Genomic DNA, 15,455 nt, shown 5'->3' with positions numbered 1-15,455 from the left:
TTCTGGGGTGTGAGTTTTCAGTTGCATATTGTCCTGGGGACCATTCAGGCTTGTTCGCATTTGTGTTCCTCACGTGTGCCCCAAAGAATGAGGTGATTTGGTAAAATGCTATGCCCAAGATTACTATCCGAGTGCCGGCGGTGGGGTGGTTCAAATAGCCTCGGCTATCACCTCATTATGTCCGGTCGTGATGGTCAAGTGGATTAAGGCGTCTTGTACATACCAGTTGCGTGGCTCCTGGGAGTATGGGTTCGAGTCACTTCTGGGGTGTGAGTTTTCAGTTGCATATTGTCCTGGGGACCATTCAGGCTTGTTCGCTTTTGTGTTCCTCACGTGTGCCCCAAAGAATGAGGTGATTTGGTAAAATGCTATGCCCAAGATTACTATCCGAGTGCCGGCGGTGGGGTGGTTCAAATAGCCTCGGCTATCACCTCATTATGTCCGGTCGTGATGGTCAAGTGGATTAAGGCGTCTTGTACATACCAGTTGCGTGGCTCCTGGGAGTATGGGTTCGAGTCACTTCTGGGGTGTGAGTTTTCAGTTGCATATTGTCCTGGGGACCATTCAGGCTTGTTCGCATTTGTGTTCCTCACGTGTGCCCCAAAGAATGAGGTGATTTGGTAAAATGCTATGCCCAAGATTACTATCCGAGTGCCGGCGGTGGGGTGGTTCAAATAGCCTCGGCTATCACCTCATTATGTCCGGTCGTGATGGTCAAGTGGATTAAGGCGTCTTGTACATACCAGTTGCGTGGCTCCTGGGAGTATGGGTTCGAGTCACTTCTGGGGTGTGAGTTTTCAGTTGCATATTGTCCTGGGGACCATTCAGGCTTGTTCGCATTTGTGTTCCTCACGTGTGCCCCAAAGAATGAGGTGATTTGGTAAAATGCTATGCCCAAGATTACTATCCGAGTGCCGGCGGTGGGGTGGTTCAAATAGCCTCGGCTATCACCTCATTATGTCCGGTCGTGATGGTCAAGTGGATTAAGGCGTCTTGTACATACCAGTTGCGTGGCTCCTGGGAGTATGGGTTCGAGTCACTTCTGGGGTGTGAGTTTTCAGTTGCATATTGTCCTGGGGACCATTCAGGCTTGTTCGCATTTGTGTTCCTCACGTGTGCCCCAAAGAATGAGGTGATTTGGTAAAATGCTATGCCCAAGATTACTATCCGAGTGCCGGCGGTGGGGTGGTTCAAATAGCCTCGGCTATCACCTCATTATGTCCGGTCGTGATGGTCAAGTGGATTAAGGCGTCTTGTACATACCAGTTGCGTGGCTCCTGGGAGTATGGGTTCGAGTCACTTCTGGGGTGTGAGTTTTCAGTTGCATATTGTCCTGGGGACCATTCAGGCTTGTTCGCATTTGTGTTCCTCACGTGTGCCCCAAAGAATGAGGTGATTTGGTAAAATGCTATGCCCAAGATTACTATCCGAGTGCCGGCGGTGGGGTGGTTCAAATAGCCTCGGCTATCACCTCATTATGTCCGGTCGTGATGGTCAAGTGGATTAAGGCGTCTTGTACATACCAGTTGCGTGGCTCCTGGGAGTATGGGTTCGAGTCACTTCTGGGGTGTGAGTTTTCAGTTGCATATTGTCCTGGGGACCATTCAGGCTTGTTCGCATTTGTGTTCCTCACGTGTGCCCCAAAGAATGAGGTGATTTGGTAAAATGCTATGCCCAAGATTACTATCCTAGTGCCGGCGGTGGGGTGGTTCAAATAGCCTCGGCTATCACCTCATTATGTCCGGTCGTGATGGTCAAGTGGATTAAGGCGTCTTGTACATACCAGTTGCGTGGCTCCTGGGAGTATGGGTTCGAGTCACTTCTGGGGTGTGAGTTTTCAGTTGCATATTGTCCTGGGGACCATTCAGGCTTGTTCGCATTTGTGTTCCTCACGTGTGCCCCAAAGAATGAGGTGATTTGGTAAAATGCTATGCCCAAGATTACTATCCGAGTGCCGGCGGTGGGGTGGTTCAAATAGCCTCGGCTATCACCTCATTATGTCCGGTCGTGATGGTCAAGTGGATTAAGGCGTCTTGTACATACCAGTTGCGTGGCTCCTGGGAGTATGGGTTCGAGTCACTTCTGGGGTGTGAGTTTTCAGTTGCATATTGTCCTGGGGACCATTCAGGCTTGTTCGCATTTGTGTTCCTCACGTGTGCCCCAAAGAATGAGGTGATTTGGTAAAATGCTATGCCCAAGATTACTATCCGAGTGCCGGCGGTGGGGTGGTTCAAATAGCCTCGGCTATCACCTCATTATGTCCGGTCGTGATGGTCAAGTGGATTAAGGCGTCTTGTACATACCAGTTGCGTGGCTCCTGGGAGTATGGGTTCGAGTCACTTCTGGGGTGTGAGTTTTCAGTTATATATATATATATATATATATATATAAACCAAGAAGAGGAGTATATCTCCCCTAGATTTAGTCATGGTGTAAACTCCCCCATCCCCACCCCAAAACCCTAACTCGTTGAAGGGGTATAGCGGGGTTGCCTCTCTTGGTGGGGCCTGAGCGCGATGCATCTATGTTGCTCCAAAGATTTTCCCAGAGATATACCTCGCTCCTGTGATGTTATTGTGCAGGTGTAATGTTGTCGTTATGTTTATTGGTTCACATCCGGGAGGCTCAGGTTAATATATTTATATTATTAATAGTACGGTTTTAATTGTATGGGGTTCGTATTGCAATTTCTTATTATTGACCTAATTTGCGAACTATTCTCACTTAATAAACGAATCACACTGGGTCATAACTCCTGCTCGACTGCAAGTCACCGGTTGGTCAATATCTCGGACCCATTATCTGTATTTCCCCGTGTGGGGCTCATATACATTGCTATTCACCCACATATGCCTGTGTGGGGAGAGGGAGGGGGGAGGGGGGGGGGAAGATAGGCTAGGACAACTAACATTGTCTGTGGTGCAGAGAGGGGGAATGGGGTAATCTATCGTGCCTATTTTGGAAAAAAGGGTCAATACTCTTACATTTTCAGGCATGGAAGGGTGATGATAAAGCTTTTGTGTTAGTGTATCCTTACATAGGCATCATGGCTCCTCCAACACTACTCTTAATATGATTCTTATCGCTACTCTCAATATGACTCCAAATGACCAAAACTAAGAGCTCCAAACCTCGCGTCCCACAGGTCCGGTAGAGACCCCCGCCTGGTGGAGCACCAGGAAACATTGTCTTACGGCGCCTCGGGCCAGGGCCAGCCCACCTCCCACAGCCAACAACCCACCATCATCGCCGCTGAGCCCACCTTCATCTCTTCTGAGGGCGAGAGTGAGTTGGAGACGCCATGTTTGTTTACATCTCTCACTCCCTCCTGACCCTCTATGTTTGTCTGACACGCCACCAGTTATGTTTCGTATTGTGGGTTTAATTTTTGTGCTAAAAGCTTACGCTGAATATTAGTGGATATCAAAATTATGAACAGAGACAAGATAATTTCATCTTTTTGTCAAATATATTCTTTGGCAGTTTAATCCAGGTGCCAGATAATGGGTACTGTACTATATCAGTTTAAATGATTTCTTACGAAAACTGTTAAAGGTCGTGTATACATTTACCCAAAACAAATTACATTGTCTTTAAAATTGACTATATAATAGTTGACAGATTCACCGAATCGTCAATAGTTTTTTCTTGGTTAGTTGAACCTCTTTTGTGTAATTTTTGTGTCATTATTAATACTTATCTTCGTTCATCAGGTATCGGCTCACAAGATCTTCTCGTCGATAATCACGTTGAAGTGTTACAGTCAATTGTAAGTACACGAAGATTCGAGAGGTTCATTATCAAGTCCTTAGTCTTGAGAGCAAGTTAGAGCCAGGATCACATAGACGCTGATTGTTATATAGTCCTCTTGACAATGTTTACAGTTTCATAACATTTATTATTATTATTTCTTAATCTCAAATTTTGAAAAAAAAACATTGTTATAATATGTAAATCCTTAAAGTTGAGCTTCGTTGTTAAAATAAAGAAGGGGTCTACCTCTCACCCTTCGCCCTAGCCTAAGACAAATCCAAATAATAATAATTCTAAAACACGATATAATTCATAGTTTGTATAATGTGTGGCGGCATGTTACAGGCACTTCCAGCGCCGGAGTCTCCAGCACCAGCCACCATCCTGGACGGGTGAGTACCCACCTCACTTCTAGTACCCCTCTCAAATCGTCCACCTATCATTCTCTTAACCCCTTTTCCTTCTCTCCTTCCTTCTCTCCTTTCTTCCCCTTCACTAACTTAACACGTAGAGTGATGTGTGTTGATATGAGTCCCCTGCTGCGTGTCTTAGAGAGACCAGTCTCGCCCTTCTGGAGACACTGGATAACTTGCTACAGGCTGATCACAGCCCTGAGAGCGCCTCCCCGCTCACTACATTCTTTGTTCACGGCAATACTCGTGGCACTTGTGTTGCCTTTATCAAGATTACCGGCGGGTAGCCATCCGGGAAACGCGGTCAATATATCATAACTCGTGACTACTACGGCCACCAGGAGGAGGAAGAGCTAGTTAGTTAGTTTAGTTCATTTATTATGCACCCCATACCCATCTTGTGGGCGGTAGTGGAAAGGGTTACAGAGGCACATAATGGGCTCAGGGACTGAACTTGAGGTCGATCTCGAACCCATTGTTGATGTGATGACTTATATTGAATTTTGTAACTAGCTCATCAAGATTGTAGGGGGAAGAGCCTGGTGACCACTACGGCCACCAGGACGGGGAAGAGCTTGGTGACCACTACGGCCACCAGGAAGAGGAAGAGCAGGTTGGCTGTGTTCCCGGGTCAGGGTGCGCAGGGCCGCGGGGAGGAGGACCTTGATGGTCTGACACACGGACCGGTGCTCACACTCCACCAGCTGACTCCTTACATGCTAAGGATTACTTCTGGTACACGCACACTCACACCAACTATGTGGTGTGAGTGATACTACTTGATACTACTTTTACTATTTGATACTACTTTTTTGTAACAATGTGAACAATCGTACATACATGGACGTAATGGACAGTTATATGGTAGAATTTGGTACTATTCACTTTACTGAGTCTGAAAAAAAATTTAGCTAAAACACAAACTAAATTATTCCTAGGCCTAGTATAACGCATATATGCACTATATTAGGCCTCATATATGCGTGCATTAGGCCTAGGAAGGTTAGGTTAGGTCAAGTTTTCTTTGCAACATCAGTACAACAACTTTTCCGGTTTGTCCAAATTCAGTAGTACCGATTTCTACTTTCTAATTGCCTTTTACGTCAATATTTGTACGATGGTTCTCATCGCTACTGTAAGTACTCCCTAAACAGGAGGATGACCCCCCCCCCCTCCACACACACACACACACACACACACACACACACACACACACACACACACACACACACACACACACACACGCACGCGCGCGTGCGCGCAGAACTCCTAATTCTGTGGCCCGGGTTCGATTCCCGGACCAGGTAGAAACAAATGGGCAAAGTTTCTTTTACACCCTAATGACCCTGTTACGTATCAGTAAATAGGTACCTGGGAGTTAGACAGCTATTACGGAGCTGCTTCCTGGGTGTGTGTGTGTGGGGGGGGGGAACATTAGTTAGTAGTTAGTTACAGTTGATTGATTGACAGTTGAGAGGCGGGCCGAAAGAGCAGAGCTCAACCCCCGCAAAAACAACTAGGTGAATACATGCACACACAATCGCACATGTATATATAACAAACTGTCATCCCAAAATGATAGTACTTATAGCTACTGTGGGATGAATGTGCAAAGATGTACTGTTTCATGGAAAAAGCCCAAGTTTTGTTCTAGTATTTTGTAGAGAAACAGAGAAAGAAGGCAACAACCAAACACTTTTCTTTGCCGTTCATAGCGCATAGTAGTGGGCATCCATCAGTCTCAGGAGACTATGGAGTTGCGCTCTGGTCGTCGCTCTGGAGTGTCTGGTAACCTGTCTGGAAACCAGACAGGTTAGGCCTAGGACAGGTTAGGTAACACTTAAGAACTTTTGTATAAAAAGTTAATTTACGTTCCACCCATAGTAACTATGAAGGACTATACATTCTGGAGGATGGTTGTATATGTGGTTTATCATGTATGAATATGTTCTAGTATTTTCTAACTTATGTTCTAAGTTTATTTTCTTAATATGTTCTAACACTTTTAAGAGTGCTGGCTATTAAATAGGTTTTTGGTACTAATAATAAATAAAACGCTTACTAACCTGCTTGCTCTAATACTAACGCTTAAAAACAAAACTCTAATCATTAACAACTTAAGCGCCACTAATTATGATATTCAATTTAAACCAAACATCTAACATTCAAAATTAGTCAAAGATATTTGCTATATTATAAAAAGTATAACAATATTTGCTAAGTTCAATATGAAATATCTTTGGCTAGTTGATGACGTACTAATCTGCCTAACTAACATCCCTGGTAACCTACAGAGTCCATATAGAACTAGGCGGTAATGGCCGCTTAACTAGCACCAGTATTGTGACTTCGCCGCTGACCCCAACCCCTTTCAGCGGCCAGCGAGGCTCCTCGCTTCCACCCATCACGCCTATCTTTGTCCTCGAGGAAGACCCGCAACACACTACATCAACGGTGTTGCTTAACAACAACCAGGACTCGTCTAGCGACCTACAGGCGCCTGGCAACACGATCTTGATCAGTGACGATAATATTTCTGGAGATAATATTGAGACTTTCCTAGACTCTGAAGTACGCGGCGATATCATCAGTTCGCACTTTTCTTCTGCTAACTTCAGTGGAACACAGAGAGTACCTAGAGGCAATCTAATCATTACGGAGCCAGGGGAAAGTAATGTCCCTCTTAACAGCTACATTAACTCTGTTAACTTGTCGGAACACTCTCACAAAACTACTGAAGGCCAGTTACTTGGCCTTGTCGATCAAAACAACGTCGTGTCTTCAAAGAACTCTTACAGCTTTGATCCCAGTGTTGTGACCATTACTAGCGGCGCTCCCTTCACAGTCATCTACGAGACCCCAGCCCGTGGGTACAACGCTAACATAATTTGGGACAATACAAATGTACCTCCTACATTACGGAACACTGAAACACTTGGTGACTTAGTAACAGTTGACCAGAACGATAACTTTAGTTCTAGTAGCTTAGATATCCCCAACACCGTCAGAGAAGAGCAGAGATTTATTTTTTCAGCACATGATTCAGAATCTTCAACTGGTGATTTTGTAGAGTCCCGGCGAAGCGTCCTGACTGCTGTCATTGCCGGACACCAGAAATCCTGTGACAATATTCCCTCTCAGAAGCCACAGAACAATTATCAGTCGTCATCTGTTCTTGGCTCCGTATCTCTCCCGCTTCTTGACATAACCGAAGACTTTCGAAATCTAGACTTTACCCCATTCATCCCTGTGGGTCTTCGAGAGCAAAGTCCTCCTCCTACCCCAGACTTCCCGTCTACTGCCCCTGAGAACACACACAAGCAAAATATTCCTCCCTCCGTCCCAGGAGCAATGCAACTTTTTGCTCTTTCTCGTCTTGTCGCCCAGTCTTCGGAAAACAATGTCGTGGAGAATCGTTTAAATTTTGACTATTCTACACCTTTTCCTCTGACTCCAGTGGCTCCTACAAGCATTCAAGAAGCTATTAGCTTGCCCAGTTCTAACAAAGAAAAGACAAATACATTCTCAAGTCAGTCATTTAGGGAAGGTCCGTCGTCTCCCGCGACCTTCCCTTCACCTTCTGTCTCTTATCCAACGTATCAACCAGCAACTACAATTCCATTTCAGTTAAAAACTCAACCCCTGACAACCTCTGCTCCAAACGTCCTTATATTTGACAACACAGTTTTGGAGCGGCAACCAATTTCTCAACTCACTGAACAAACTAATGATTTTTCATTCACCTCTAATGACGAGAACGCGCAGACTTCATCAACAAGCACAGGAGGTGTACTGAGTGGTATCCTCAGTGTGGATTCCCTCTCCATCCTGCCTGACCATAGTCCTTCTTTTCCCAGTTTTCCGTATCAACTTCTCCATATGCCACCGGCAATAAATATGAACATAGAAATTATTGTGGATCCAGGTCCATACGTAGTCACGCCCGACGCAGCCATAGATGGTCCTCATAGTTTTGCTGTAAGCCAAGATATGGACTTTAACAACGATATCCTACAGTCTCTCAAGAATCCAGACAAGCAATATGTTGTTCAGCAGACTCGTCAACTTCAAGATTTTGCACAAGATGACTTGAAGTTTTCAGAGTTTAAATCACAAGACAACACGCTAGCTGGTATCTCTGAAGGTTCAGCATCAGGACATGTCAACGGCGGCCTTAATGAGGTATTTCCGTCTCCCTGGTCATTCAGTTCCCACAACTCCCCAGGTGCGCAACTGTCGCACCCGGTCATTAACCTGACCTATTTCTTGCCTCCAGTTGGTAGCCCTGCCTACATTCCAGAGGTGTACATACCGTTACCGCTCTACCCAGCGCCTACTGTGGTGGAGCTGCAACTGGCTACGGTAGAGGGACACCTCGAGTCCAGTCCTCTACCTCAAGCCTCCAACACCATCGCGTCCATCTTAAGTCCTGTCGGTCAGCAAAATCGCATCAGCAGAAGGTTGGCGGCGTCTGAGAGACTAGTCTTGCCACTACTCGCATCTCCAAGCACCCATACTTATGCACGAGGCGCTACTTGCCGTAGCAATAGTTTAGCACATCCATAAATGACTATAACACGGTTTGCATGAATATTTTTCTCACAGTTGTGCAACTCGAATTAAAATAACTAAAAATGGGTTTCACATTTCCGCCACACATATATAATTAACAAAATATATTTTCTACAGCAGCCAAGGACCTGTGGATGTTACCCAGAGCTACATAGTCCCGGCTGATGTGAGACAGGTCCTCCAGCCCCCTTCCCAGTCCTACTCAGGGCCTGAAATAAACACCTTACATGAACAGCCACAAGGGGCGTCGATCGTCGAGAGTATTCCTCAAGTGTACTCATTACCACAACATCCCTTTGCGCCAGGCGTGGCTGGACAGTCTACATCCGGGACAGTGGTGGATCAGGGGTAAGTCTTGCTTCTTTGAGTATCGTCGCTCACTTAACAAATGCATTCAGTAGACAGAACTCACGATGGCAATGACCTTAACCACCGAACTCTCATTTTCTTCTAACAATAGAACAGTATTTGTTTTTTAATGCTAACTATCTCACACACACAACCAACGGCGTTCAACCCCAAAATCTGTCCCTCCGACACCCACACTGCTCACCCCATTCAACGCCATTTCTCCAAATAGAGATTTTGCTCCAGAAACACTGAGATAATGACATCCTCACAGTTTACATCTAATGCCTGATACAGTGTTCAGCATGTCCAATGGGGAAGTGCTCTCAACACTTGAGAGACTGTGTGTGTCGACACACACACAAGTGTACAGTGTGGACACACAGACTTGTGTTGTAACATACAACACAAGTAGATTACACTGAAGTAAAGAATACCGGAAACATCGGACAGCTTCAGTTGACGAGGGGAAGTAATTATCTTGGCTCGTAACAAACTTAACACCATTGTATACATGACACCATTTAACACCACCCCTGTATACATAAGACTGTATACGTAACACATTCATATGACAATGTAATGTATTTGTTGCACGATGTCTTTACTTGCTGCATTTGTGAGACAGGAAATAACACCTGAGAGCAGGTCGGCCAAATGGCAATGGGTTATTGAGGGAGAGTTCCGTAAAGAGCATGGCGAAGACCGGAACATTAATTAAGGCTAACGAGACGAGACAAGATGCAGGCTACTGCACCTTGTCGGCCAGGTATCGCCCAAGTGTCGACTGGGTTTGTGGTCTACGAGCAACCGACTCACCCTCCTACGTGAGATTGTCAGTGAATGCACTGAGCGTTAACAGATTTTAAAGAATAAAAAATATGTTCGTAAAATCCTTTCTAACAAGTTCTGTTGACTTATAAACAGAACAACACGTACACTCTGGGCCAAGAGACTTCTAGGGTTCAGTTCCTGAGCCTATTATGTGTTTCGACAACCTTCCCCAACACCGCCCCCGGGATAGGTAAGGCGCGAATAATAAATGGAAATGCCAAAAGACATTTCGCTTTGTTCAAAAAATATATCGTTCAAGGTTAATTAGAATTTGTATGTAAACAGTTTCATTAAAGTATTCCTCTAGTCTCTGCCGAAGACGGTCAACAGGGAACATATAAATACCTGCCTGAGAAACACACTCTGCTGGTGGACCATTATGGATATTCTTGATTAATATTTCAGAATATTAACAAATTTCATAATTGAGTTTTTTTTATAATAAATAAATTTCATCTGATTACACCTAAAAGAGAAACATTAATGCAAGTCTAAAAAGAAAATGGTTGAGACATAGTCTCTTCTGCACCCGTTACAAAATGGCGACAAAACCACTCGTTGTAAGAGGTGTAAATATATAAACACGTGTTGGTCTCTATACCGATGAGTTGCTTGTGGTCTGGACGGGGAGTAGATGCAAACAAGTGTGTGTGTTTGTGTGGTGGGGGGAGGTTTGTTGAGGCAAAAGTTGACACGCATGATAATGGACTTGTTGCATGTGTCTTCCTCAGCCAACTGACGGTGAATCAACTTGGCGTTACTGGAGACGTCCACTTCAACGCCCCGCAGATCGTCGACTCCAGCCTCTCCCCAACCTATGGCCAACAAGGCTTCTCGCAGAGTGAGGGCGGTGGTCTGCAGGTGGTAGAGGCTCCCGCGTTGTCGCAGCAGCAGATCTCTGATGGCGAGCTCGTAGGGATTAGTATTGACAATCCTCGGTATGTGAGGACGAACCTGGATGATTCCTTAGGCTCACAGTCCCAGGGATATACAATTAAAGAGGCCAAACTCGCTCAGTTCATACCGGATGCAAAGAATTTGAGCTTTTTAGATGGCAACTTTGCTCAATCGGGTCAGTTTTCGAGTGTGTCTGTGTCACAGCCTGATGTTCAGAACGTCGGGCAGCCACAGTCTGGAGAAACTCAGCAGTTGTCTCATGCATCGTCTTCTGGATCATTACAAAATGGAGGTTCAATTGCTCCAGGAAACCTAGTTGCGTCCTCCATTGCTCCAGTGGATAATTCTCAAAGTTCTGGAGATATTCAGTACTCTCAAGGTTCAGTGTCCGGAGGTTCTGTGGTGGAGGGCAACTTAGTTGCGTCTCACGCTCCTATAACACCGTCTCCTGAAGATATTCAGTTCAATAATAAGGATGCACCAAGAGATATCTCCCAGGAAGCCTCGTCCGGTGGTTCTGTGTTAGAAGCAAATGTTATTGGGCCAATTGCTTCCATTCAGACCAACGCAAATGTTCCCTCCCAACACTTGGAGCAGTTCCCTTCGAGCTCCTCTCAAGACGATAGTTCTGCCGTCCCAGGGAACTTTGTTAGGTCTTATATTGCCTCTTCTCAACACTCTCAAAGTTCTGATAGCATCCAGTTAAATAATAATGATATTTCACAACAACAGCTTTCTCCGGATTCATCGTTCACAAATTCTGTAATAGAAGGAAATCTAGTCAGTCAGAATTTTGTCGACTCTGGATCGAGTCAATCAGTACCTCAGTTTTCCACCGACTTGCAACCCGACCTGCTTGAAGCTACCTTCTCGTCAGCAGGGAGTCAGGACGCCATAGGGGTGCCCGTGGCCGCAGCCTCGCCACAGGTAAAGACAGCCGACATGGGTTCCATACCACTTGCAGACTCCACCCGCATCTCTTCTTCCTTCCCCACCTTCCCGCCTTTCCCTCAAAACCCAGAGCTCGACACGCCGATCAGGTAAGTGTGATGACGAATTGAATGTTTTTTGTATACTCAGTTTAGGCTCACACTCGTGTGTGTGTATATATATATATATATATATATATATATATATATATATATATATATATATATATATATATATATGCGAACAAATAACACAAATGCGAACAAAATTGTTCGCATTTGTGTTCCTCACGTGTGCCCCAAAGAATGAGGTGATTTGGTAAAATGCTATGCCCAAGATTACTATCCGAGTGCCGGCGGTGGGGTGGTTCAAATAGCCTCGGCTATCACCTCATTATGTCCGGTCGTGATGGTCAAGTGGATTAAGGCGTCTTGTACATACCAGTTGCGTTGCTCCTGGGAGTATGGGTTCGAGTCACTTCTGGGGTGTGAGTTATATATATATATATATATATATATATATATATATATATATATATATATATATATATATATATATATATATATATATATATATATATATATATATAGATCATTAATAGGCTGTGTTGCTTATCAGAAACGAAACTAGTAGGAGGAATTAGCCTAGTGTGATGCTGTTCTTTGTACGGGAGTGAGGCCAGAGTATAGTAACCATACCATTGTAGAGCATGGAAACCCTGTCATAGCCCTAGTCAGTGCTTGGGGTCAGCTAAGTAGCGGCCAGTTCTTCAGGTTACATCAGTGTTGGGTTCAGCTCTACCAATCATTCAACTGTACTGGTCAGTTAACATGCCACTATAGTGATTACCTTCCTTGGTCCCACCACTGTAGAGATCTGTCATGTAGGTCACACCGCTGTAGTGATGAGCCTCGAAGGGCACACCACTGTAGTAATATACCCTGTAGGTCACACTGTTTTAGAAGTGAACCTAATGGGTCACTTCAGTGTGTTGTTCAGAACCACAGGTCCAGGCAGGGTATCCTCTGCTCTATGTAGATACAACGAGTGGTAGGCCTACCCGGCACTATATACAGTTACAATTTATGGCACTTTAGTTGAACTCCGCAAATGAACAATAGATGCCGTATGAGGCACAATATATATTGACACTCTATATGAGTGTCTCATGTAGAAGAAACAGATTAGTCGGTAAGGCAGGAAAATTAGGAGGTGTTTAGACACCTTACAGCACGAGGAGGCGTATGGATTATTAATATAAAGTTCTTTCAACAGTTCCGTCCAGAAGGTACCGGATGTGCCCACAAGCCCTCAGGCCGGCCAGCTGTAAGTACTAATGATCTTAGTCTGGACCTGTTCTGGATTTAACTTGGCTACGTCATGCATGTAACTCTTCTCTAATGAAGTAACCTACTTTAGCTTCCATTAGTAACTTAGAGTTTGTTAGAGACAAAGATGATTCTTTTCATAGTGATGAAAGGCGTGTTTTCATTCGTATCATCAACGCTAAGCAAATGGAGTAGTCACAGAGTTTGTAAATAATCTACATTCTAAAGAACGCTAAAACGGCGAGTATTGATAATACTTTGGTTTGATCTCCAGGAGCTTCAACCAGGAGGTCAGAAGCCAAGTGGACAGCCAACAGCTCTACAGCCCTCCTAACAACAGGTAAGCATCCCCCCCCCCCCCGTCTCTTCTTCCTCCACTTCACAGTAGGTACCCACTTCCCACTATCCTTCAGAGTAGGTACCCACTTCCCATCCTTCTTCAGAGTAGGTACCCACTTCCCACTCTCCTTTAGAGTAGGTACCCACTTCCCACTCTCCTTCAGAGTAGGTACCCACTTCCCACTCTCCTTCAGAGTAGGTACCAACTTCCCACTCTCCTTCAGAGTAGGTACCAACTTCCCACTCTCCTTCAGAGTAGGTACCCACTTCCCATCCTTCTTCAGAGTAGGTACCCACTTCCCACTCTCCTTTAGAGTAGGTACCAACTTCCCACTCTCCTTCAGAGTAGGTACCCACTTCCCACTCTCCTTCAGAGTAGGTACCAGCTTCCCACTCTCCTTCACAGTAGGTACCAACTTCCCATCCTTCTTCAGAGTAGGTACCAGCTTCCCATCCTTTTTCAGAGTAGGTACCCACTTCCCACCCGCCTTCAGAGTAGGGACCAACTTCCCACTCTCCTTCAGAGTAGGTACCCACTTCCCACCCGCCTTCAGAGTAGGGACCAACTTCCCACTCTCCTTCAGAGTACGTACCCACTTCCCATCCTTCTTCAGAGTAGGGACCAACATCCTGATCCCATTCCCACACCTGGTTTTTAAATATCAACATTCGGAGCCCCGTTTATATACCCAAAACACCATCCTAAAGCTTCACTTGCCCTGAAGCCCTGTAATATGGGTGAACACATGTGCATGCCAGATTATCTTTTCGTAACATCAGCAAAATACTGAATGTTAATGTAAGTTGTTGTCACAAATTTGGTTACATAAATAAATCAAGTTTATGGAATACATGAAAATATTAAGACTACACTTAAATAGGAAAATAATTATTTGTATGCTCCAACACTGAATGTTCTCATGTAAACTAACAACCAACCAGTAACAACGTCCCACTCATACGTTACCAGTGTGAGCGTCTACACCTGAGAGCTGACCAGTTTGTCCTGGCTAGGTCACAGTTTCTTGTTCCTAGGTTGCACAGTCTCTTGTTGTTGTAGGTCAGTGACCTAGCCACAGTCACAGTCACCGCTGACCGTCTAAGTGGTGCGGTGGTCATGGTACTATGTACGTTTGGGGTGATCCTGAACGTCATGGGTTCGAATCCTGACCGGGTCATATAAAGTTCTTAGATTATATATATATACTATATATATATATATATATATATATATGTACTATATATATATATATATACTATATATATATATATATATATATATATATATATATATATATATATATATATATATATATATATATATATATATGACACTGTTGATCAACATCCTAGACATTTGACAACAAAATACTATGAGACCAAGAAACACTGCGGTACAGGGCACTAAGAGTGTTCTACACAAACCTAACAGCATACTGAAGACCTTAAGCACCTTACCACGTCACTAGTACAATGGCTTATACTCGGACTCTTTCAGTAGCTCGAGTAGAGTATAGCTGAATGGTATCCTCTCTAGGTACCTCATACTGAACAGTACGACAAAGTCTCTTTAGCCCTTTGGCCGCCACCATATTGTACAAGTCTCTCAACTTGTGCTGTGTGTACCAAACGACGGTGGTCTTGTTGTCAAGATGTTCCCAGTAATCCACGAACTTCCGGGCCCTTCATAACCCGCAGAATATACTCTTGAGAGCAGGGGCGAAGCCTCGCCGTTAAACCCCAGCACCTGAAAGTTAGTATTGAATACCTTCAGAACTGCAGCTCTGACACTGAAGAAACCCAGTTGTCGAGCTTTCCCGGCAGTCTCGTATTTTTCAACGTCATCACTAAGAAGCCCTTTCCCGGAAGTTTCTTCTTCAGATGTTCGTCTAACTTAGAACCCCACCGCCAACCTCTCAGTTAAGAATTGAGGTTTCATATGCTCTATCTAGTTCGTAGTTTCTGCAGAGATGAGATCGAGTAACTTCTTAGCTTATAGAATATAGAAGCTTTTTTCTTCCACACTGCTCTAGTGTTGTTC

General features: G+C 44.6%; 3 protein-coding genes across 3 annotated transcripts in view; 2 read left to right on the top strand and 1 right to left on the bottom strand.

Annotated features, from left to right (window-relative positions):
- LOC138372991 (uncharacterized) overlaps positions 1-13,419 on the top strand; it is a 48,282-nt gene extending 34,863 nt beyond the window's left edge. The window contains exons 4-10 of the mRNA XM_069339036.1: positions 3,146-3,285; positions 3,714-3,769; positions 4,099-4,145; positions 8,856-9,086; positions 10,652-11,857; positions 13,023-13,073; positions 13,350-13,419. Coding sequence (XP_069195137.1) covers positions 3,146-3,285; positions 3,714-3,769; positions 4,099-4,145; positions 8,856-9,086; positions 10,652-11,857; positions 13,023-13,073; positions 13,350-13,419 — 1,801 coding nt within the window. The remainder of the gene's footprint in view (positions 1-3,145; positions 3,286-3,713; positions 3,770-4,098; positions 4,146-8,855; positions 9,087-10,651; positions 11,858-13,022; positions 13,074-13,349) is intronic.
- Positions 13,420-13,477: 58 nt separating this feature from the next.
- LOC138372990 (F-box/LRR-repeat protein 17-like) lies at positions 13,478-14,083 on the bottom strand. The gene has a single exon (XM_069339035.1). The coding sequence runs from the start codon at positions 14,081-14,083 to the stop codon at positions 13,478-13,480; it is 606 nt and encodes a 201-aa protein (XP_069195136.1).
- A 122-nt stretch (positions 14,084-14,205) lies between these two features.
- LOC138372989 (mucin-17-like) overlaps positions 14,206-15,455 on the top strand; it is a 5,743-nt gene continuing 4,493 nt past the window's right edge. Inside the window, exon 1 of the mRNA XM_069339034.1 lies at positions 14,206-14,213. Coding sequence (XP_069195135.1) covers positions 14,206-14,213 — 8 coding nt within the window. The remainder of the gene's footprint in view (positions 14,214-15,455) is intronic.

Source organism: Procambarus clarkii, chromosome 40 (genome assembly GCF_040958095.1).
Source record: "Procambarus clarkii isolate CNS0578487 chromosome 40, FALCON_Pclarkii_2.0, whole genome shotgun sequence".
Taxonomy (NCBI): Eukaryota; Metazoa; Arthropoda; class Malacostraca; order Decapoda; family Cambaridae; genus Procambarus; species Procambarus clarkii.
The sequence above is the reverse complement of the archived record's forward strand: the minus strand, read 5'-3'. Positions and strand labels throughout refer to the sequence as shown.

Excerpts from the sequence above, each read along its gene's own strand:
- LOC138372990 (XM_069339035.1), bottom strand. The coding sequence starts at position 14,083 with ATGTTGATATTTAAAAACCAGGTGTGGGAATGGGATCAGGATGTTGGT.